The sequence below is a fragment of the Thermobia domestica genome, chromosome 18 (genome assembly GCF_964235325.1).
Source record: "Thermobia domestica chromosome 18, izTheDome1.hap1.1, whole genome shotgun sequence".
NCBI classification, from domain to species: Eukaryota; Metazoa; Arthropoda; class Insecta; order Zygentoma; family Lepismatidae; genus Thermobia; species Thermobia domestica.
The window spans coordinates 174,835,516-174,853,940 of NC_137471.1; the positions used below are offsets into that span (position 1 = coordinate 174,835,516).

At 37.7% G+C, this 18,425-nt stretch overlaps 1 protein-coding gene across 5 annotated transcripts in view; it reads right to left on the reverse strand.

Moving 5' to 3' along the window:
- The window catches only part of LOC145674935 (uncharacterized), a 75,878-nt gene that overhangs the window by 6,733 nt on the left and 50,720 nt on the right, over positions 1–18,425 (reverse strand). For 4 of the 5 annotated variants that reach the window (XM_081745191.1, XM_081745193.1, XM_081745190.1 and 1 more), the window contains exons 4-5: positions 12,507–12,593; positions 8,508–8,639 (exon numbers count right to left, since the gene is read on the reverse strand). The exons of the other annotated variant lie outside the window; for it this stretch is intronic. In XM_081745191.1, the coding sequence (XP_081601317.1) occupies positions 8,508–8,639; positions 12,507–12,593 (219 nt within the window). The remainder of the gene's footprint in view (positions 1–8,507; positions 8,640–12,506; positions 12,594–18,425) is intronic. 5 annotated transcript variants of the gene reach the window in all.

Here is an 18,425-nt window from a genome sequence, read left to right on the forward strand (position 1 = left end):
TCCACAGTGAATACTGGATAGCCAATTCTTCACTGAGTAGTGTTAGGCACATAGGCCACATTTTTACAATTAACCGAACTTTCTCATATTTGGCACTTAGCACGGATTTTATATTCAGCCTACATTTCTGATGTAAGGAGTGAAGTGCTAAACCTTGCTTTAAAATCTGTAGAAATGAGACACCGCAGAGAAGATTACAGGGCATTGTTGTATTCTTAGGTGCCATACCTCCTGAAGGCATTTATTTTCGTTTGCACATGCTAGGTAGATGGAAGCAATCTACTATTTGAAAATATTTATCTTTCATAACAATTTTGTTTAACGAAATAAACTGTCATCCGTTTTTTCATCTGCAGTAGTGTGAGCTGGGAACTCACCTTGTTGACACTTTCCTATACCCAAGCGCTTCACGGATGTCGCTGTATGAAATGTCCGCTCACTCCGCTACTGTTTGGCTAGTCATCCGCAAGTTTCGTTTAATCACTTCATTTGCAGTGTGAACATTCGCTTGTGTGTATGATGTACGCGGCTATTCAGAACGGATTTTATCGAACAAACTTACGCACCCTGGTTTGAACTTTGCAGCCCAGCTACACAGGTTTGTAAATGCTCCGCACTTCTCACCATACGTTACACAATTCATGATGGATTTGAAGTGATTTATGTCCTTTTAATCATAGAAACTTGATCACACTTAGCAGCTGCGCCGTTGTGAACGTCTCAAGCCATGGTGCCAATTTGAAAACATGAAAATTAAATCCTAATGTTTTACGTCGCACGGTTATGCCGGTTAAGCTAAAGGAGACGGTGATAATGACAAATGAAGGAAAATGGTGGAATGAAGAAAGTAGGAGGAAACGGGAGAACCCCGAGGAAACCCACGCACAACACGGTGTTTGTCCACCACAAAGTCCACTTGGCGCGAGCGGGGTCGAACCAAGGACCGCATGCACCAGAGGTGAACGTTCTCCAATGAGCTACCGCGGCCCGACTGTGCCGATTTGAAATTACACGCCGTTAAGCATGCGCGAGGAGTACAACCTATCAAGTCCTGGAAAGCTGGAGTTATACATTTACTTTAAAATGTACACTTCAGTTTTTGACCATATATTTATTTTTCTGTAAAAAATTTATTCAATTAGTTTTTTTTTTTTTTATTTTCCTCCTAATTAAAAATTAATTGAAGTTATTAGAACACTTGGATATACATAAATGAACAAAACTTATTAATACAAAACTTTATTTATCAAGTATTTACAAGTTCTGAAGTACAGAGAGAGATTAAAGACAGAATGAACGAATTTCAGCTTAGCCTTCGAAGTGCCTTATACAAAAAAGGAAAGTGTGTTGTTTCTTCTTTTTTTCATTTTACTTCAACAAGGAATTTTTTTTACCATAAAAGAAGTTACATAATTCAGGGTGTATGTTCAACTTTTTATCTAAACAATAAGTAGTAGCTACACACAAAGAATTTCTGTAATTCAAAAGTCAAACATGCTGGTGGTTAAAATACTGAAAACAATAACACGAGGTTGAAATATTACATTGTTGACTACAATATTAACAAAACAAAGAGCACACTGAGAAAAGATGAGTGCACTAAAGTGCCGTGCCGGGGAAGGAAGAGCCGGGCGCCGAAGTAAGAGGGCGCAAAATTCGGGAGGAAAAAAGGAAAGAAAAAGAGAGGAAAAATTACTTGGAATATTTTATAATATGTACTTAAATCCTCTTCCTGCTTCATGAAGTGTCTTATAATATTAATCATGTTAGGAAAATGCATGTGCACATATATATAAAATAGAAGGAAAAAAAGTAATAAAAAGCTTAAAATCAAGGAAAAGCAGGGTTTAATGTTGAAAATTTTCTTACGCTTCGAGCTAACCATGGTGGCGCTTCGCAGTTGTCTGTCGACTTCACTCATATGTACGGTGGAAGCGTTGCATACTCTCGCTCCGGACGCTGATTATCCACGGCAAAATACTGGTACACTAACAATGTTAACACAATTCACTCAATTAGTCCCTCTTATGAGCCCTGGAAGCGTTCACAGTGACTCTCGATGTTAGTATTTTGTTAAAAAGAGGATTAAATGAAGCATGACGTATGTATTATTAAAGAGATTAAAGTTGGCTGACGATCACAGAAGAAGCTGTTAAGATCATCTCAAGTTAACCCATTAAAAACACATGAAAGGATGAATGAATTGTTTCATAAAACAACAAACGTAACTACAAAACCAGAAATGTTACAAGAACTACGCCAAAACTGGACTTTGCTTCAAGTTAAATTTGTATTATTGTTTTCACAAATGAGAAATTTATATTCGAATTCCGATTATTATAATACTGGCAACGCTGTTTATCCCAATGGCCACTGTTATTCAAATTGACGAACGATGAACCCAGTACGTCTACTGTGCAGCATATTAGCAGCTCTATTCATAAAAGTAGTGTTAATTACCTTTTCCGGGAAACAAATTAAGCTTAGAAGATCCTCATAGGAGGTGTAACGCATCATACACACGCGTGAATCTCTTTCTGCTAGTCAACTTGCAAATTTAGTTAACTCCAATTCGAATTTCATTTGTCGCGAAAGATGAATGATTTGATTAGCGGAGTTGTGTCAAATGTTGCCGAGATTGGTGGTACCTATGAAGAAACCACTCATAAGATCAGCAAACCTTCGGGGATGAGTTCGGAAAGATTCACGGTAAGTGAGCAGAAAAATTAACTTCTTCCTTTCTCGAGTCAGGCAGGGTATTGTATTATGGGCAAGTACCACAATGCTAATATCCATTTAGTGTTTATGATGATATGCGGCTCAACGATACGACCTTTCTACGTTCATATATTGACAGCTCCTACCCATTCTTTGCACATTCAAGCTTACCCTGATCTATCTATCTTTATATAAAAGGAGTAAATCCCATTAATTCACTCATCACTAAGTCTTCGAAACCACTGACAGCACAGACATTGTAAAAGCGTTACTTACATTAGAGGGGTTTTGTGAAATTCTACTCCTAAGGGGAAAAAAAACGGGGCTTGAACTCGTTGTCGCAGTTCACTGTATCTCCGAAATTTTTGAACATAGGAACTTGAAATTTTGTACAGATATTCTCTTTTGACCTTTGACTGTGAATGAAACGAGATTTACGAAATTAGTCCCATAAGAGGGGTAAGGTCTTAAAATCTTTTCTCGATATTCATTATCTCTTGGTACCTTGTAAGTAGGGGCACAAGTTTTTCGCACTAAGAATTTGAAAATTTCGCGTTTCGTTTTTCATATTTCGCGTTTTATTGCATTTTCCAAATAAATTTTCTCATTTTGTAGCTCTTGGTGGAAAAGATATTCCCTGACATTTTTACAATTATTCCTTTTATTCATAGATCACTACAGAAATAAACCATTAATTACCTAATAATAAAATTGACTGAATATTTCACTTGACATTGTAAATTTCACTTATAGAAAAATTATATGTTTTAAAATCAAACTGAAGGAAAATCAGTAACTAAACTTACTATAAGTAGGAAAGTTTGCGATGGTGATAGCTAACGCTGAACATGTTCTCTATAACCGTGTCCGAATCACCCAAAATGCACCGTTCATGCCAAGTTTTACCGTTCCATCAGAGAAAAACTGGCGTTTTTCAATCAATGAAAACGTATTTTTAAAATTTCGCGTTATTTCGCGTAGTTATAAATTTCGCAAAAAACTGCTAATTTCGCGTTTTGTCGCACAACTGAAACCAATGAAAATACACACAGAATATCATAAAAAGTCAGGAAAATGTAAATTATTTAATTCTGACGTATTTCGTTTTATCGCGCATTGCGAAAAGCTCGTGCCTCTACTTATAAGTATAAGAACTTGGAAGTTTGTACAAGTTTGAAACCATGGCTAAATACGTGTACGACGGGGTTCCGCAAAATTCGACCCTAAATTGTGATAAGCGGTTCAAGGTAGGAACTTGAGAAGGTGATTTGGCTACGTTTCAATATTGAGATGACACTTGAGTCGTCTAGTTCCAAAATGGCTCTTGTCCATTTACAAAAATCCCAGAAAACTTTTTTTTAAAAATGTAGTATCTGCATGTTTTGTAGAACTGGGAATACTTCAGTGTGTTCATGTGAAAAACCTGAAGATCCTCAAATATTTTTCTGTTCTACAAAACGCATCGATCCTACAGTTTTTCTCGGTTTTCTGTGATTTTCTGTAAATATAAAAGAGCCGCTTTGGAACTGGTTCATTCACTTATAGGTTATTTTTGGAAAATTCATTTCGAAGGCTAAGAATTTTGAGTAAAATTTTCCACTAAACGATAAGAACTTTTCAATTTCGCACATTTCGATTAGTCTCAACTCACAAAACTGAATTAGAGGTGCCCGTAGGAAATGTGTTCCGTGGGAGATGTAGATGGATCAAGCGTTCTGAAAATTTATTTGGGGTTAATCATCTAAAGGGTTTACTTACGAGATATACTAGAAAAGTAATGAGACTGCGAAATCACGACCATGAACAAACATTCTCAAGTATTGATTCCATTTAGTGTTTATGATGATATGCGATGATGATTAAATAATCTGTAGTCTTAAGTCATTCTGAGAGTAATTCGTCGTTTGACAGTTATTTAAACAGAAGTGTTTCGAGTTCGTGAAAAATCAATAAAATTGAAATTTGTGGAGTGATTCAATTCTTTTCAGAACGGAAAACGGTGAACGATATTCATGAGAGCATTTTAATTACATTGGCTGACTCGTGTCCTTTCTATGAAACTGCTCGACTTTGGGTAAAAGGATTTAAGCGTAGCAGAATCAGGATTATAGACGCACCATGTCCTGGGGCCCCGAAATCATTAATGAAATCGGTGGTTTGGTTTTATCCGACAAACAGTGCGCGAGTTGGAAAAAGTCACAAACATCTCAACTAAGTGGATTCACTTCATATTGCATAATGAATTGCACATGAAAAACTGCTCAAGATGAGTGCCATTGCAATCCAAAACAGAAAAGATGAGTCAATCCAAAACAGAAAAGATGGCATATCGCTGAGCAAAAATCGGTTAAGATGCAACTTGAATTGCTTCCGCATTATGTAGATCTATAAGGTAACCAAGAAAGTTCTGTCGCTTTTTCACTCACCACCTTCGAACATTGATATACCATCTAAGACGTACCTAGAAGATCAAAAATAGTCCCCACCAGCATCGACGACCCTCTGCGAACGTTCTGGAAGGCCATTGATTCCATCGCGGTAAAAGTTGGTGGGGCCGTGAAGCGAAGAAGGTATCAAGTGCATTTTGCACCTCTACTAGAAATTTGAACTGGAGTCCTCTAAGGTGATTGCCCAAGGAATGGAACGGGAATAATCGGACGGTGCAGTGTCCGAGGAGTATGGAGGATGCAATAGTGTTTCCCATCCAAGGCGTAGAATGGCGTCCTGGGTTATCTTAGTCACTTGGGGCTTAGCGTTGTCTTGTAACGGGAGGGCCTCTCTATGATTCAGAAGTGCTGGATCCAGAGGGCTTTATATATATATATATATATATATATATATATATACACGGCTCAACTGCTGCAGTATATAGTTGCTTTGATGCCCTGACCAGCTGGTAGCAGTTCCCGATACACGATGCCGCGAGCAGTCCAGCAAAAACACAGGAGCACCCCTTTGCGATTCAGAAGTGCTGCATCCAGATTTTTGAGTTTCTCTTGAACATGGCTTTACTGCTGAGAATATACAGTAGCATTGATGTTCTAACCACCTGGTAGCAGTTCCCGATACACGATGCCACGAGCAGTTTACCAAACACACAAGAGGACCTTTTTCCGGTGCAGTGCTGGTTTTGGCTGTTTTGGAACCGGTTCATGGGACGGCGCCGTGGAGCTTCGTACAGGACCCACTTCTCATCACATGTCATAACCCTGTCCAGAAATGGCTTCTTCCTCAGACGAGACAGCAAAGAAAAACAGGTGTCTGCTCGCGTAGCCTTTTGGCCCGGAGTCAAATCATATGGGACCCATCGACCCAACTTGCAGTGTCTCCCAAGTTGAAGGAGTGCTCCGAATGGTTTCTCCATTCACACTGATTTGTAGTCCCAGTTCTTCATATGTCTGGCCACTGGTCGCCTCAATTGCTACCTAAAGATCTTCGTTTTGTACATGTGTTGGTCTTCCGGCACGTGGTGCGTTTTCGAGTGTTTCGTCACCGTCCTTAAGCCTGTTAAATCACCGCTGCACTGTCTGCGTAGTCGCGACACCCTCACCAAAGCCCTGGCATATCTTCTGCCCTGCTGCACCGAAGTTTGAACTCGTACAGCATACACGCCCTTATGACGCTATGTGGAGGTCTCATGTTCACTCTGTTCTTACGCAAGTTCACGGTCTGACTGAACTGCCACAACCAGGCAGTATGTTGGATATACCCACATCAACAACTGACCTTCGCCTTATCTCCATTCGCATTCAACTCACGGTGTGACGGCCAATTGAACACAGACCTTCACAAAAAAGCGACAGAACTTTCTTAGTTACCTTTATAGTTTCATCGACTACCATCTATTCTCGAAACTTCGAACTTTCTCGGTAAGACAAAAATTTGAGTCAAATGAAGGGGTCATACAAGAAGTAAACGACTGTTCTGAAAACCTCAAAGAAACTTATTTTCCCGATGGAATCCAAAGCTGAAGAAACACTTGAGCAAATGGTTGAACTTCGAGGGAACTATGTCGCAAAATAAATTATGTTAAAAAATTCAAATTTTCTTCTTTAATATCAGATCAAATTACTTATCAACCTATCCTTGTAACACATGTGAAATTCTATAGGAGGATGGAAGAGCCGCGTTGCCTCAGTGGCAGAGCGTTCATCTCTCGTGCAGATTCCTTGGTTCGATCCGGCTCGCGCCAAGTGAATTTTGTGGTGGACGAACACCGTGTGTGTGGGTTTTCTCGGGGTTCTCTAGTTTCTGCCCACTTCATTCATTCCACAATTGGATTCATTTCTTATCATCACCGCCTCCTTTAGCCTAGCCGGCAAAATCGTGGGACGTAAAGCTTAGATATTTCATTTTTCTATACGAGGATGAAAAAATATAATATGCACATTCATACAGACACGCAAATTTATAATCTAAATTTAAAATACTTTCAATTAACTGGTCAAAACGAAATATATATATATATATATATATATATATATATATATATATATATATATATATATATATATATATATATATATATATATGCATATATGTATTATTGGTAGAGGGAATTTTTAATTAAGCCATGATCAACTTTTTCCATATGGGTCTCAGTGTGACCAACTACCAGAGCAAAAATATCAACAAATGGTCAGAAAGTGATATATGATGTTTCGCCACCCTCGTATAGATTTAATTTTAGTCCTAAATGAATTACGAAGTCTAAAAAATAACCTCAAATTCAATGCTTTACGAATTACATGAATTTGACCCCCCCCCAAAAAAATCCCCCAGAGGGGGGGGGGAATACAATGTACAAAACAAAACAAAGTGTTGCAGCTAGTGATTTTGAGTCCTGAAAAAAAAATGAAAATTTTGGTTTCCGTCCGGAAACTTTTTTTTTTTTTTTTTTTTTTTAACGAAATGTTATACTTTTGTGCGCACAGCTATTTTAATTTAAGCCCATGTGGCATAGATTGACAATTATTTTAAAATAGACCTATATAAAATATTTTCATGCTTCATATTGCAAATGATCCGCACAGAAGCATTAGATCAAGCGACTGTAGCATTTGTGGTAGCAAGCTGTGTATTTGGTCATTTCTTACATGGAACAAAGACCATACTATTTTTCGATTGGTAAGGATCGGTAAATAATTTACCGTAAATTATTAATTATACTAAACTTTGTTATTTTCAAACGACTAAAGCGAGGTAATCTTACGATGATGCTTTAAAAGCTGGTCATTTGGGGCGGGGGACCAATGGTACCCCCAGTGGCTATACCTCTGCCACGGCAGATAAAAGTGAGCTAAACGCAGAGAGCTTACAGTCGTCAAGGAAAAGATCTGTGGTAAACCGTTAAGATTCTACATGGAATTTTGAAATGGAATCCAACACGGTAAAATTAAAAGTATTCTGAGTGGGCCATAACAATCTCTTTCGAATGACACGTTGACCGTATCATAAGTCGTCCAATTCTCTCTACCCTTTCTAGGTAGCTGTTTAAAAATAAAATACCAGTTTCGACGTGAACGACCTTCCTACCATGGGATCTAGGTACACAAAATAATCATGTTAAATGCGACTTTTCTTTCTCTTGTAATTGCAATAATCTTATTTGAATTCGTTCTCTTTCTTGTTGGAGAGCCAAGAGTTCCATTTTCATCTTATGTTCCTCCAGCATTTGTTGAACTTGTAGTTCATGTAGTCTCCGGTTATAACTCATTTGCTCCATTATTCTGGCTTTATTTAGCTCTAAAAGTTCTTCTTCGTAAAGGGAGAATGCTGTATTTTTAGACCTCTTTCGTTTATTCAGCTTCGTTCTTCTGTTCTGTTGTGCAGGCTGGAACTGCGGTGTAGAAGAAGTATCCAGAAATACATACTCTGCTGAAGCCCCTGTATTCGCCAGATCCTGGTTCAAATCATATGCTCTGTAAATACAGTACAAGAATTCGTTAGAGAAAACAATTATAACCCAATTTATTATTAAACATCTATCCTGCATCATTCGAGATTTAATCGATCACAATTCTAACCAACCAGTTCCTTCAATACCAATAATGTCTGAATTGTTGATATAAATATACTAGAAGCCCGTTTAACCGAATTTGATAGGACTAATGGTACTTCGGTTGAACAAAAAATTCGGTTAAACCAGAATAAGGGCTTCTAACATACATAGTAGCCCCGCATAGTGTAGCCGTGAGGACTCGTCTTTGGTGCGCGCAGTCCCGCGTTCGATTCCCGGTGGGAACATTAGGCCGAAAAAGTATAAAAACTTTGTCAGGCCAACCAAGTAAATGCCGGGATGGTACCTTACATACAGGTTCGAGGCCACTTCTTTCTCTTTCCTCGGATAGTATGATCGCCGAGGGACGTTATTCCACTAATGACATCCTGGTCGAACTTTATTAATTAATATCGTTCGTGAAATTAATGGAATACGGGACACTCGTACATTTATGAATAGTTCTTTCAACAATGATCACTTGTAACACTGACCTGACGGTATTCTCGTTTTGAAATTTTTAAAACGAACATTCATAAATGTACGAGTGTCCCGTATTCCATTAATTTCACGAACGATATTTTAAGCTAATCAAGTTTGACCAGGGTGTCATTAGGACAGAGTAGCGGGAAGAAACTTAAAAATTCTAAAGCGCAACAGGGTGAGTAATATACTGTCCCAAAGAACTTTGCAAGATAAAAATATTTGAGCCACATCTTTGTGTAACACTTATCTACAATGACTGCAAGCAAATTTTAGGAATTGACCTACAGATCCACTTTCTTGGACAGAGATCGTATAAAGATCTAGTTTTTCTAAGAAAATGGCTTTTCAAACGTTATTGAACGCCTGTTTTTTGTTCCCGAAAAGGGACGATCAGATAGCACTGAATAGAAACCCATTGTCTCTATTGAGATAGTTGCTTTCACGTGAGATGGCTATAGCTTCTTTTATTATTCTGTCCAAAATGCGTTGCATTTGGCTACTATTGCAGTACCTGTAAAATTTACCCCATGTGCTACCTCCAAAGTTCGTCCTCCAATTACTAATCACCATTTCTCGTTTAAAGGAATCATCCCGAGAACCGAACTTGTGTCCACAGATTAAAAACGGTACATTTAACATCTGTGTGCACCCAGGAAGAATAGCATAGTTGAATAAAACAGAAAAAAGAAATAAAACGAGCCCCCAAAGAATCTCTCTCTAAGCAATGTACCGAATCCGGTTTAGATGTACCAGGTTTAAACAAAACTTCAACACACCAAAAAAACAATCAAATAAGTAGTTCCAAAAACCTTAAAAGGAAGTTAATATAAGAAAGGAAAACGCCCAAGGATTAACCTATAGTAACTCTTTATTTACACTAATAGAAAAAAAAATCTCGAACCGTTTATCTGGAAGTAAAGAATCCAGCCCTTTATAGGAGAGAACCATTTATCGCGCATATTCTTCCCCCCTCCAAAAAAAATTTGGCAGAAGAATACTAAAGAATCGCGATTTGTAACTAAAGCGTTAATTAATAAGGCGTTAATCAAGATTTGAACCCTTAGCCTCTCCTCCCTCTAAAGGAGTGGCGTGGCCCCAAAAGCGTTAAAAAAAAAAAAAAAAAAAAAACACGGTTTAGCGACTTGATTCGCATCCCCCTTCACACAACTCTCTTGCTGTGTGGTACAGTTTACAGACCAACAATCTCCGTAGCCCCCCTGACTCTCTTCCTCTTAAGAGAGTTGTGGTCTGAAAAACATGTTACAACTATATTTGATGCATCTTGGCGATACAGTCCTCTTGCTGTACCATGTCAATCTCCAGCCGCCTCTTCGACCGAGAAACTAATAAGAACTCCAGAAAAAAGATTCCCTCCCCTCTTGGACAGAACCCTAACCATCTACCTCTTTAGACGGTCGAGCTGGAATCCTCCCCGACCTATGATTCTCCTGCTCTTACATAGGAGTTACATCCAACGGTCACAGGCCAGACGCTTGGTTTAAATATTTTACAATTAACGAAATAAATAAATAAATAAACGGGCAAGATTAGCGTTCGTTTCAGGCTCTCCCCTAAGTGAGCTGTAAATAACAAGAAAAAGTCCTGTTTCGAAAAGAAGGAAACTGCTGTTAGTTAACAAGCTACAGAAAACAAAATTATACAAAGACAAGAATAAAAATATAGATTATATGAATTGTAATAATAATTTACCCGGCCGGGATTTCTTTCTAAATCTATATTAACTAAGAATACAATATACAAGAATAATAAACAAGATGATAATTACAAATATTAATAGCAGCTCCCTAAGAGGGGACTGCACATGTCACTGTTCTAAGCTATGCTCTGCCAGTCCTATCTTTTCGGGTTGCTGATGTCTGACGAAGCTGTTGTGTTCTTTGCATCATTCTTGTATAGTGCACCCAGTTTGCCCAGTGTGCAGTGCAGGTTGTCCTTCATTGGTTTGAGTAACGATCTGATGTTGGTTGGAAGTTTGTAAATAACTCTTATGCCACTTCTACCAAGTATTTTGCTGAGTCTATTAAAAGTATGGGGAATGAAAGATAGTACCATAGTACACAAATAGAGTGATTTTTGGGAACATCGTCTTCGATGCGAGCGGTCTCGGATTCGATTACCGGTGCAGACACTCGGTGAAAAAGTGTAGAAAGCTTTTTTCAGGCCAGCTATCCTGAATGAGGTTTTCCTCATTCAAACTAGGCAAATGCTGGGGTGGCACCTACCATATAGGTCCCTGGCCGCTTCCTTCCAACTCTCTTGCTGTGTGGTACAGTTGAGAGACCAACAATCTCCGTAGCCCCCCAGACTTTCTTCCTCTTAAGAGAGTTGTGATGTGAAAAACATGTTACAACTATATTTGATGCATCCCGGCGATACAGCCCTCTTGCTGTACCATGTCAATCTCCAGCCGCCTCTTCGACCGAGAAACTAATAAGAACTCCAGAAAAAAGATTCCCTCCCCTCTTGGGACAGAATCCTAACCATCTACCTCTTTAGACGGTCGAGCTGGAATCCTCCCCGACCTATGATTCTCCTGCTCTTATATAGGAGTTACATCCAACGGTCACAGGCCAGACGCTTGGTTTAAATATTTTAAAATTAACGAAAAAGAAATATATAATCCTTTCTTTCTTTCTTTCCTTTCCCCAAATAGTGTGCTCGTCGAGGGACATCATCGCTCATACGTGATGGGCTAAATGGCCGTAAATGCCGAAAGCCCAGAAATCTAAATCTTAAATTTTTGGAGCAGAATAATAAAGGAAGCCATAGCATTTCACGTGAAAGTAACAATCTCAACAGTGTGTTTCAACTCTGCCCTATCTAGTCGCTCCTTTCCAGGAACACAAATCGCGTTCAACAAAGGCACTTCTCGTAACTACAGCAACAGTTAATCTGGAGCCAGCGTTCCTTCAGCCAATCACAGCCCCACCTCTAAATAGCCACTACACATACATTCCTGCGTTTCTTTGGTCTCTTTTTTAACAATCCCTGACGACAAATGCAATGTCTCATTCGAAACGTTGGAAGTCAATATCTTTACCTGACTAATAGTGCAAGAAAACTTACTAGAATTACTTCTAGAGGATTTCAGTCTTTAAACACACCCAAATAGATTACCAAAAACGTAAACAGTTCTTAGCACTTATATTGGTGAACTGCTTAACATTTGATTACTCGTTATTCGTACTAAGTCTACACTGCATAAGAGACAGTTTTAGAAAGCATGAATGTATTAAATTATATATTGGAAGTAGGATGCCTTCCTATATCTAAGCATACGTACCCAGGAGAAAACTTTTCTTCGTCTTTTAAACTAAAGATCTCCACAATTTCGACAGAAGAAAGTAAATCGTCATCTTCATCATCTTTCCTGCAATGGATAGTAACTATTATTTAGTTCTTTCTAACACACTTTTCTACAATTAATTTAAGGTAGGAGTACTTCACATAAAATGGTGGTAATAATTCTCACAATTTGAATCCTCATTCCATCATTCACGGATACAAGAACTTACTTTCTTTCTTTTCTTTCTTTTTTTTTTTCTTTCTTCGAATTTACAACAAACATCTCCTATCCTTTATCCCAAGACAATGGTGGTTATGTGTAACAACTATAGTGGTATCTCGACTTACGAGATTAATTTGAAGAAAAGCTGAAAACTCTGAAATGAATTTTGAACATAATTAGCACTTGGCTCGGGACGCGTTTGTATCAAGGCAGGGGTATAAAATGTATGCCGCAAACAAAGTACACCTAGGTATCATGAGGCCGTTAGGAAAATGAAACGTGGTATATAAGCCCAGACCTGTGTCCCAATGTTTTAGAAAATTCCACCTTTTACGGAGAAATTTTATACATTTTCGATATCTGTCTTAGCACCACGGGAAAACGACTAAACCATTTAAGATGAATTTCGGAACACAGAACTTGGAACAAGTCAGATTTTAGCACTTGGCACAAGTCAGATTTTAACATGTTACTTTGATCAAAATGTGTGTTCTAAGGGAATGACGGAGTTGAATATTTATGCCAAAAAATATGGTATCTCACGAATTCCTCAAGTTTGGCAGCTGCAGGCTCGATATATAAACCCGCTGCAACTCATATCCTGAAATTTGGTACACTAACGCCATCTCGTGCGCAAAAGGACCAATACTTTTTAGACGACCGGATATGAAAGAAAGCAACCTTAGTAAGTTAACACGATAAGCGGGTTTGTACATATCACAAATTGAAAGAAGAGACAGATTTCCGCATTGCGGAAAACAATGCATATCTATGCTGTTTTATGACCGTCTTTGATAAGGTATGACATTATCACTAGATTTTCTCGTATATTTTATGCTAGTAAGCCGAATATTCTCTCGTAAGTTAAAACGTTTTTAACGAATATGTTTTAATCATAACTTGGATTATTTGCACGCCGAGACACTGGTAAGTCGATGTACCACTATATGTTAGGAAATATTTCGTTATAAATTATAAAATAGACAAGACAAGACCTTTTCTTTTCGTACATTATGATCAACATTGTGTTAAAACAGGGCACAAAATTTCAGTCAGACGCAGTCGCCAATCCAAAAATGATGTCGCCAGTATCTCTCACGTACAAATTATTATCTCCCAGGCCCGTATCCAGGGGGGTCTAGGGGGCCGGGCTCCCCATAATTTTTACTTACCCCCCCTACAATGTTCACGGTAGGCTTGAAAATGAACTATAATATGGTTGGATCGGCCCCCATCCCCACATTTTTGGACTGGCTACCGCCCTCCCCTCTCCCCCACACACGCCCTTTGGTTTGACAAAGAAAGAGATTACATCAGGGCACACAATTTCAAAACCAGACAATTAGATTCAGGATAATCAATTTTGAACTGGACAACTCATATACATGTTAAAAATATATTACCTTAAAGCAAACCATTTTGCTTGCGAGTAGGAAAATGAAATGAAATCTTTGAGTTTTACGTCCCACAGTTATGCCGGTTAGGCTAAAGGAGACTGTGATGATGAGTAATGAATGAAATGGTGGAATGAAGAAACTGGGAGAAAACGGGAGACCCCCGAGGAAACCCACGCACACGGTGTTTGTTCACCACATAGTTCACTTGGCGGGGGCGGGGATCGAACCCGGGACTAGGTTGCGGGTGGGAATGGAGGGTCGAATTACAATGTTGTGAAGACTTCGTGTTCTGTGTTTTCCCTCACTCAGTGACAATTATTTTCACGGGAAACAGAAACTGCGCAGTTTTGTGAGTTTAGGCAGAAACTATTCCTACTGAACACTGGTCGCCAGCTCGAAATTTCTAGTCACCAATGGCGACCTGGCGACCAGAAATTTTGTGCCCTGTGTTAAAGACCATGTACATGGTAATATTACTTTATTTACAGAACCTATTTTCTACATTCTGTAACTTCACATCTAATTAACTTTTGTATTTTTAGATTAAAACTTTTAAATACTATGATTATTCTATTTCTTATTTTATTTGAATATGAATCTAACGCTACTTTTCAGTGTCGGGTGGTATAAGCAAACTAATTATCAATGAATTACGGGGTTCAAAGCATATCATTATTACAAAATGGTATACCGCAGAAAATACGTGTGTGTTACTTGATGTAAAGCTTTGCGAAAACTGTATACCCTTTGTAAAATATAGTATTCCATGGCATTTTGGGTTACACTATTCATTTTGTGATCACAAGAAGCTTCATTCTTCAGTTTGTGGCTCCTGGAATACAGGACTTTTCCACATTCCTTTGTAATTAAATTTTTCTCCGTCATATCACAAAAACTACTAATCTATAAAGACAATATGGCAGTAGCAGCAAATTTTTAAGAATAATTTCAATTCACAAGTTGAATTAATTAAGCTTCGATAAATCGGGAAATACGAATGTCTCAGAGATGCTATTCACGAGTAATAAAACAACAGCAAACATAAAATGTATTAAATATATTTGGTCTAGGAATTAATTCGTGCGGTTTTTAATAAAAATTGAAGCTTTATTTCAAAAACAAAGTAAATGAATACGTTAACAAAAATATTGTCCATCGCTAGCCACTACTTTCTCCCATCTTTCAGGCAATTTACGGATTCCGTGTCGAAAGAATTCCTCATCTTTTGACGCAATCTAATCAAAGATCCATTTTTCGATATTTTCTGAAGAAGTGAACCGCTGTCCAATCAAATCGTTATTCATGCAATCGATCAAGTAGTAGTCAGACGGAGCAGTGTCTGGTGAATATCGCGGGTGGAGTAACACTTTCCATCCGACATTTTCCAAATAGGTTTTGACCGGTTTTGCGACATGTGGTCGAGCGTTATCATCTTGATAAATAAGTTTATTATGCCTGTTATTCCATTCTGGTCGTTTTCAGGCCAGAGCTTGCTTCAAACGCATTAATTGTTGTCGATAGCGGTGTCCATTAATAGTTTCACCAAGTTTCAGAAATTCATAGTACACCACACGTTTCAAATCCCACCATATATACAGCATAACCTTTGCACAATGAATATCTCGTTTCGGTTGTGAAGGACCTGGTTCACCTTGCTTCACCCAGGCCTTTTTTCGTTTAGGATTCTCGTAATGAATCCACTTCTCATCACCAGTTACAATTCGATGCAAAAATCCCTTCCTTTTCTGTCTTTGAAGCAGCAATTCGCAAACGGTTTTTCTTCTTTCAACGTCTTTCTTTTCAATTCATGTGAAACCCAATAAGACATCTTTTGAATCATTCCTATGGCTTTGAGACGTTTGGAAACTGTTGTTTGCTCAACTCCAAATGCTTCTGCAAGTTCGTCCTGCGTTTGACACGAATCCTGATCAAGCAATGCTCTCAATTCTTCATCTTCAAATTCTTTTGGCTGTCCAAATTGCTTTTGGTCTTCCAAGCTGAAATCACCACCTTTAAACCATGCAAACCACTTCTGACACGTTCGCTCAGCTAGAGCATGGTCACCAAACACTTCCACTAAAATATGATGACTTGCGGTAGCACTTTTCTTCATGTTAAAGCAATGAAGAATAACTCCCCGCAAAAACACTTTATCAGGCACAAAATGCGTCATTTTCAGTTGAAGAAAAAATGTTGTTGTTTCCGCTTCAAGCAACTGACATATACTAAACAAGATGCTCAATGACAGTAGTTTTCAACGCATGTTTGGATCAACGAAACTATGGGACAATAAGCTAGTTACGCCATCTTTTGTAAAACCGCACGAATTAATTCCTAGACCAAATAATTTCATATATTTTTAACACTCACTTCCATGTTTCATGAGGACAGATATTCGTAAATGATAAAGCATGTGTTACTGAGGTATGTATCAATACACTAAATATAGCAAATACGTCGAAAAAAAAAAAAAAAGTTGTGGAGAATAACTTTTGGTGCGAACCACGCAAGTTTCCTGCATAAGATCATGCTCGTGAGATGGCGCCAGTTACCTTGCAGAACTTTTAAAACTCACAATAGTGACGTTCAAAGAAAGAACTGACACAAAATGAATTTCCTCTTATTTCCTTGCCTTTCGTTTAGGTTATTTCAGATTATTACGAAATATAAATTAGAAGTGTGATTTAAGCCGCCAAAACACATACAAATATATTTTGCCAATTACAAGATTTATTTTGTAGATCGGAGTTCATTAGGAAGACAAAAAGAAACATAAGCGAAAGAATCATGGAGCGCATTTGAAGCACTATGGAAATAAATGCTGGAGTGTCATGTTTTTCTAAGCATCTACAAAATTTCGATCACAACATTCAAAATATTACATTTCTGCACCTTTTCCATCGCTAATAGAAATAAATGTCTTCGAAGTTTTTACGTAAGGAGGAAAAAAACGGGGACTTAAAAGAGATAAAGGAAACTTGGATAGGTAATGAGTTACTGTGACCACCTAGTACATTATTTAACAAACAAACAAACAAACAAAAAAATGCCGTTAAAAATATATTCGCCATTTATTCCTGATTAAAATACATATAAAATGTACTACACACAACAATCACCAAATAAAATAAAATTCATTTATGAAATAGCAACAACGATATGCAAATAAGTTATCACCCAGGAATAAAACACACTACTGATTTTCGTTCTTTATAATTTTAAAAGTGCAATACATATCAGCAAAACCATTAACAAGTTTAATCAAATGTTATTGTACACAACTGGTATTTTTTGCTATAAAAAATGCTGTTATTTGCTTAAGTGCATCTAAAAATAATAATTTGTCTTTAAACATTAGCTAGTCAGATAATGGAACCTCTAAGTTTATTCTATACATTTCTTTACGTTAATTTTCTTTCAAGTTTATTTATTTATTTGTTACACGTGATAGAAGATACAGACGTACAAGGATTTTTAATTGATGAAAAACATGTAAGGAAGATACGAAAATGAAAAATTGACAGTTTGTTGCCAGAGAAAGAAGATCGGCTACTCTTAGGAATATAGCAGATTGTTATTTACGAACATCTGTCCTCACGGAACATGAGTGAATGTTAAAAATATACGTAAGTGCTCCGTATGTTCTTTAAGTAACCACGGTATAACTTCATAATTTTGTGTTGACATAAGTGCAGGCTACAAGCGACATAGATTTCCAGAGCAACGGTAGCATTATTATCATAGTTGGAAGTGGTCAGATCCCAGGACAAATCTTTCTTTACGACTGCTTTATAACCCAGTCGGGAAAGCTATCAAAACTATTCATAGTCTCAGTTACACAACATGTATTCCTACAATTACCTTACAAATAAACGCATTACTGACAATACGTTACTCGAGATATCCTTAATACGTGAAAATATATTTACATAGCGTCTTAAAATTCCTGCAGGAGTCTAAAATCCTGAAACTTTCAAAGAAAGAGGTTTTACAATTACGTGTCACAATATTTCGGAACAGATTCCTTACATCAAAATAAGAAAGAAAGAAAAAAAAAAAAAAGTTCATATGGAACTTGTACTCAAAAGTGGATAGTTTCGGAGTTATAGGGTACCGAAAACACGAAAAACTGAACCATAAAGGTCCATAGCTCTACTACTATGGGACCTATCGTAGTCGTGCCAAGACATCACTGAAGAACTGGTATATGAACTATCCAAGTATCCATGTTTAAGAATGCTCCAGTACTTGCATACCAATTTTTTAGAGCGATAGGTGGAGAGTGATCAAGTACTCC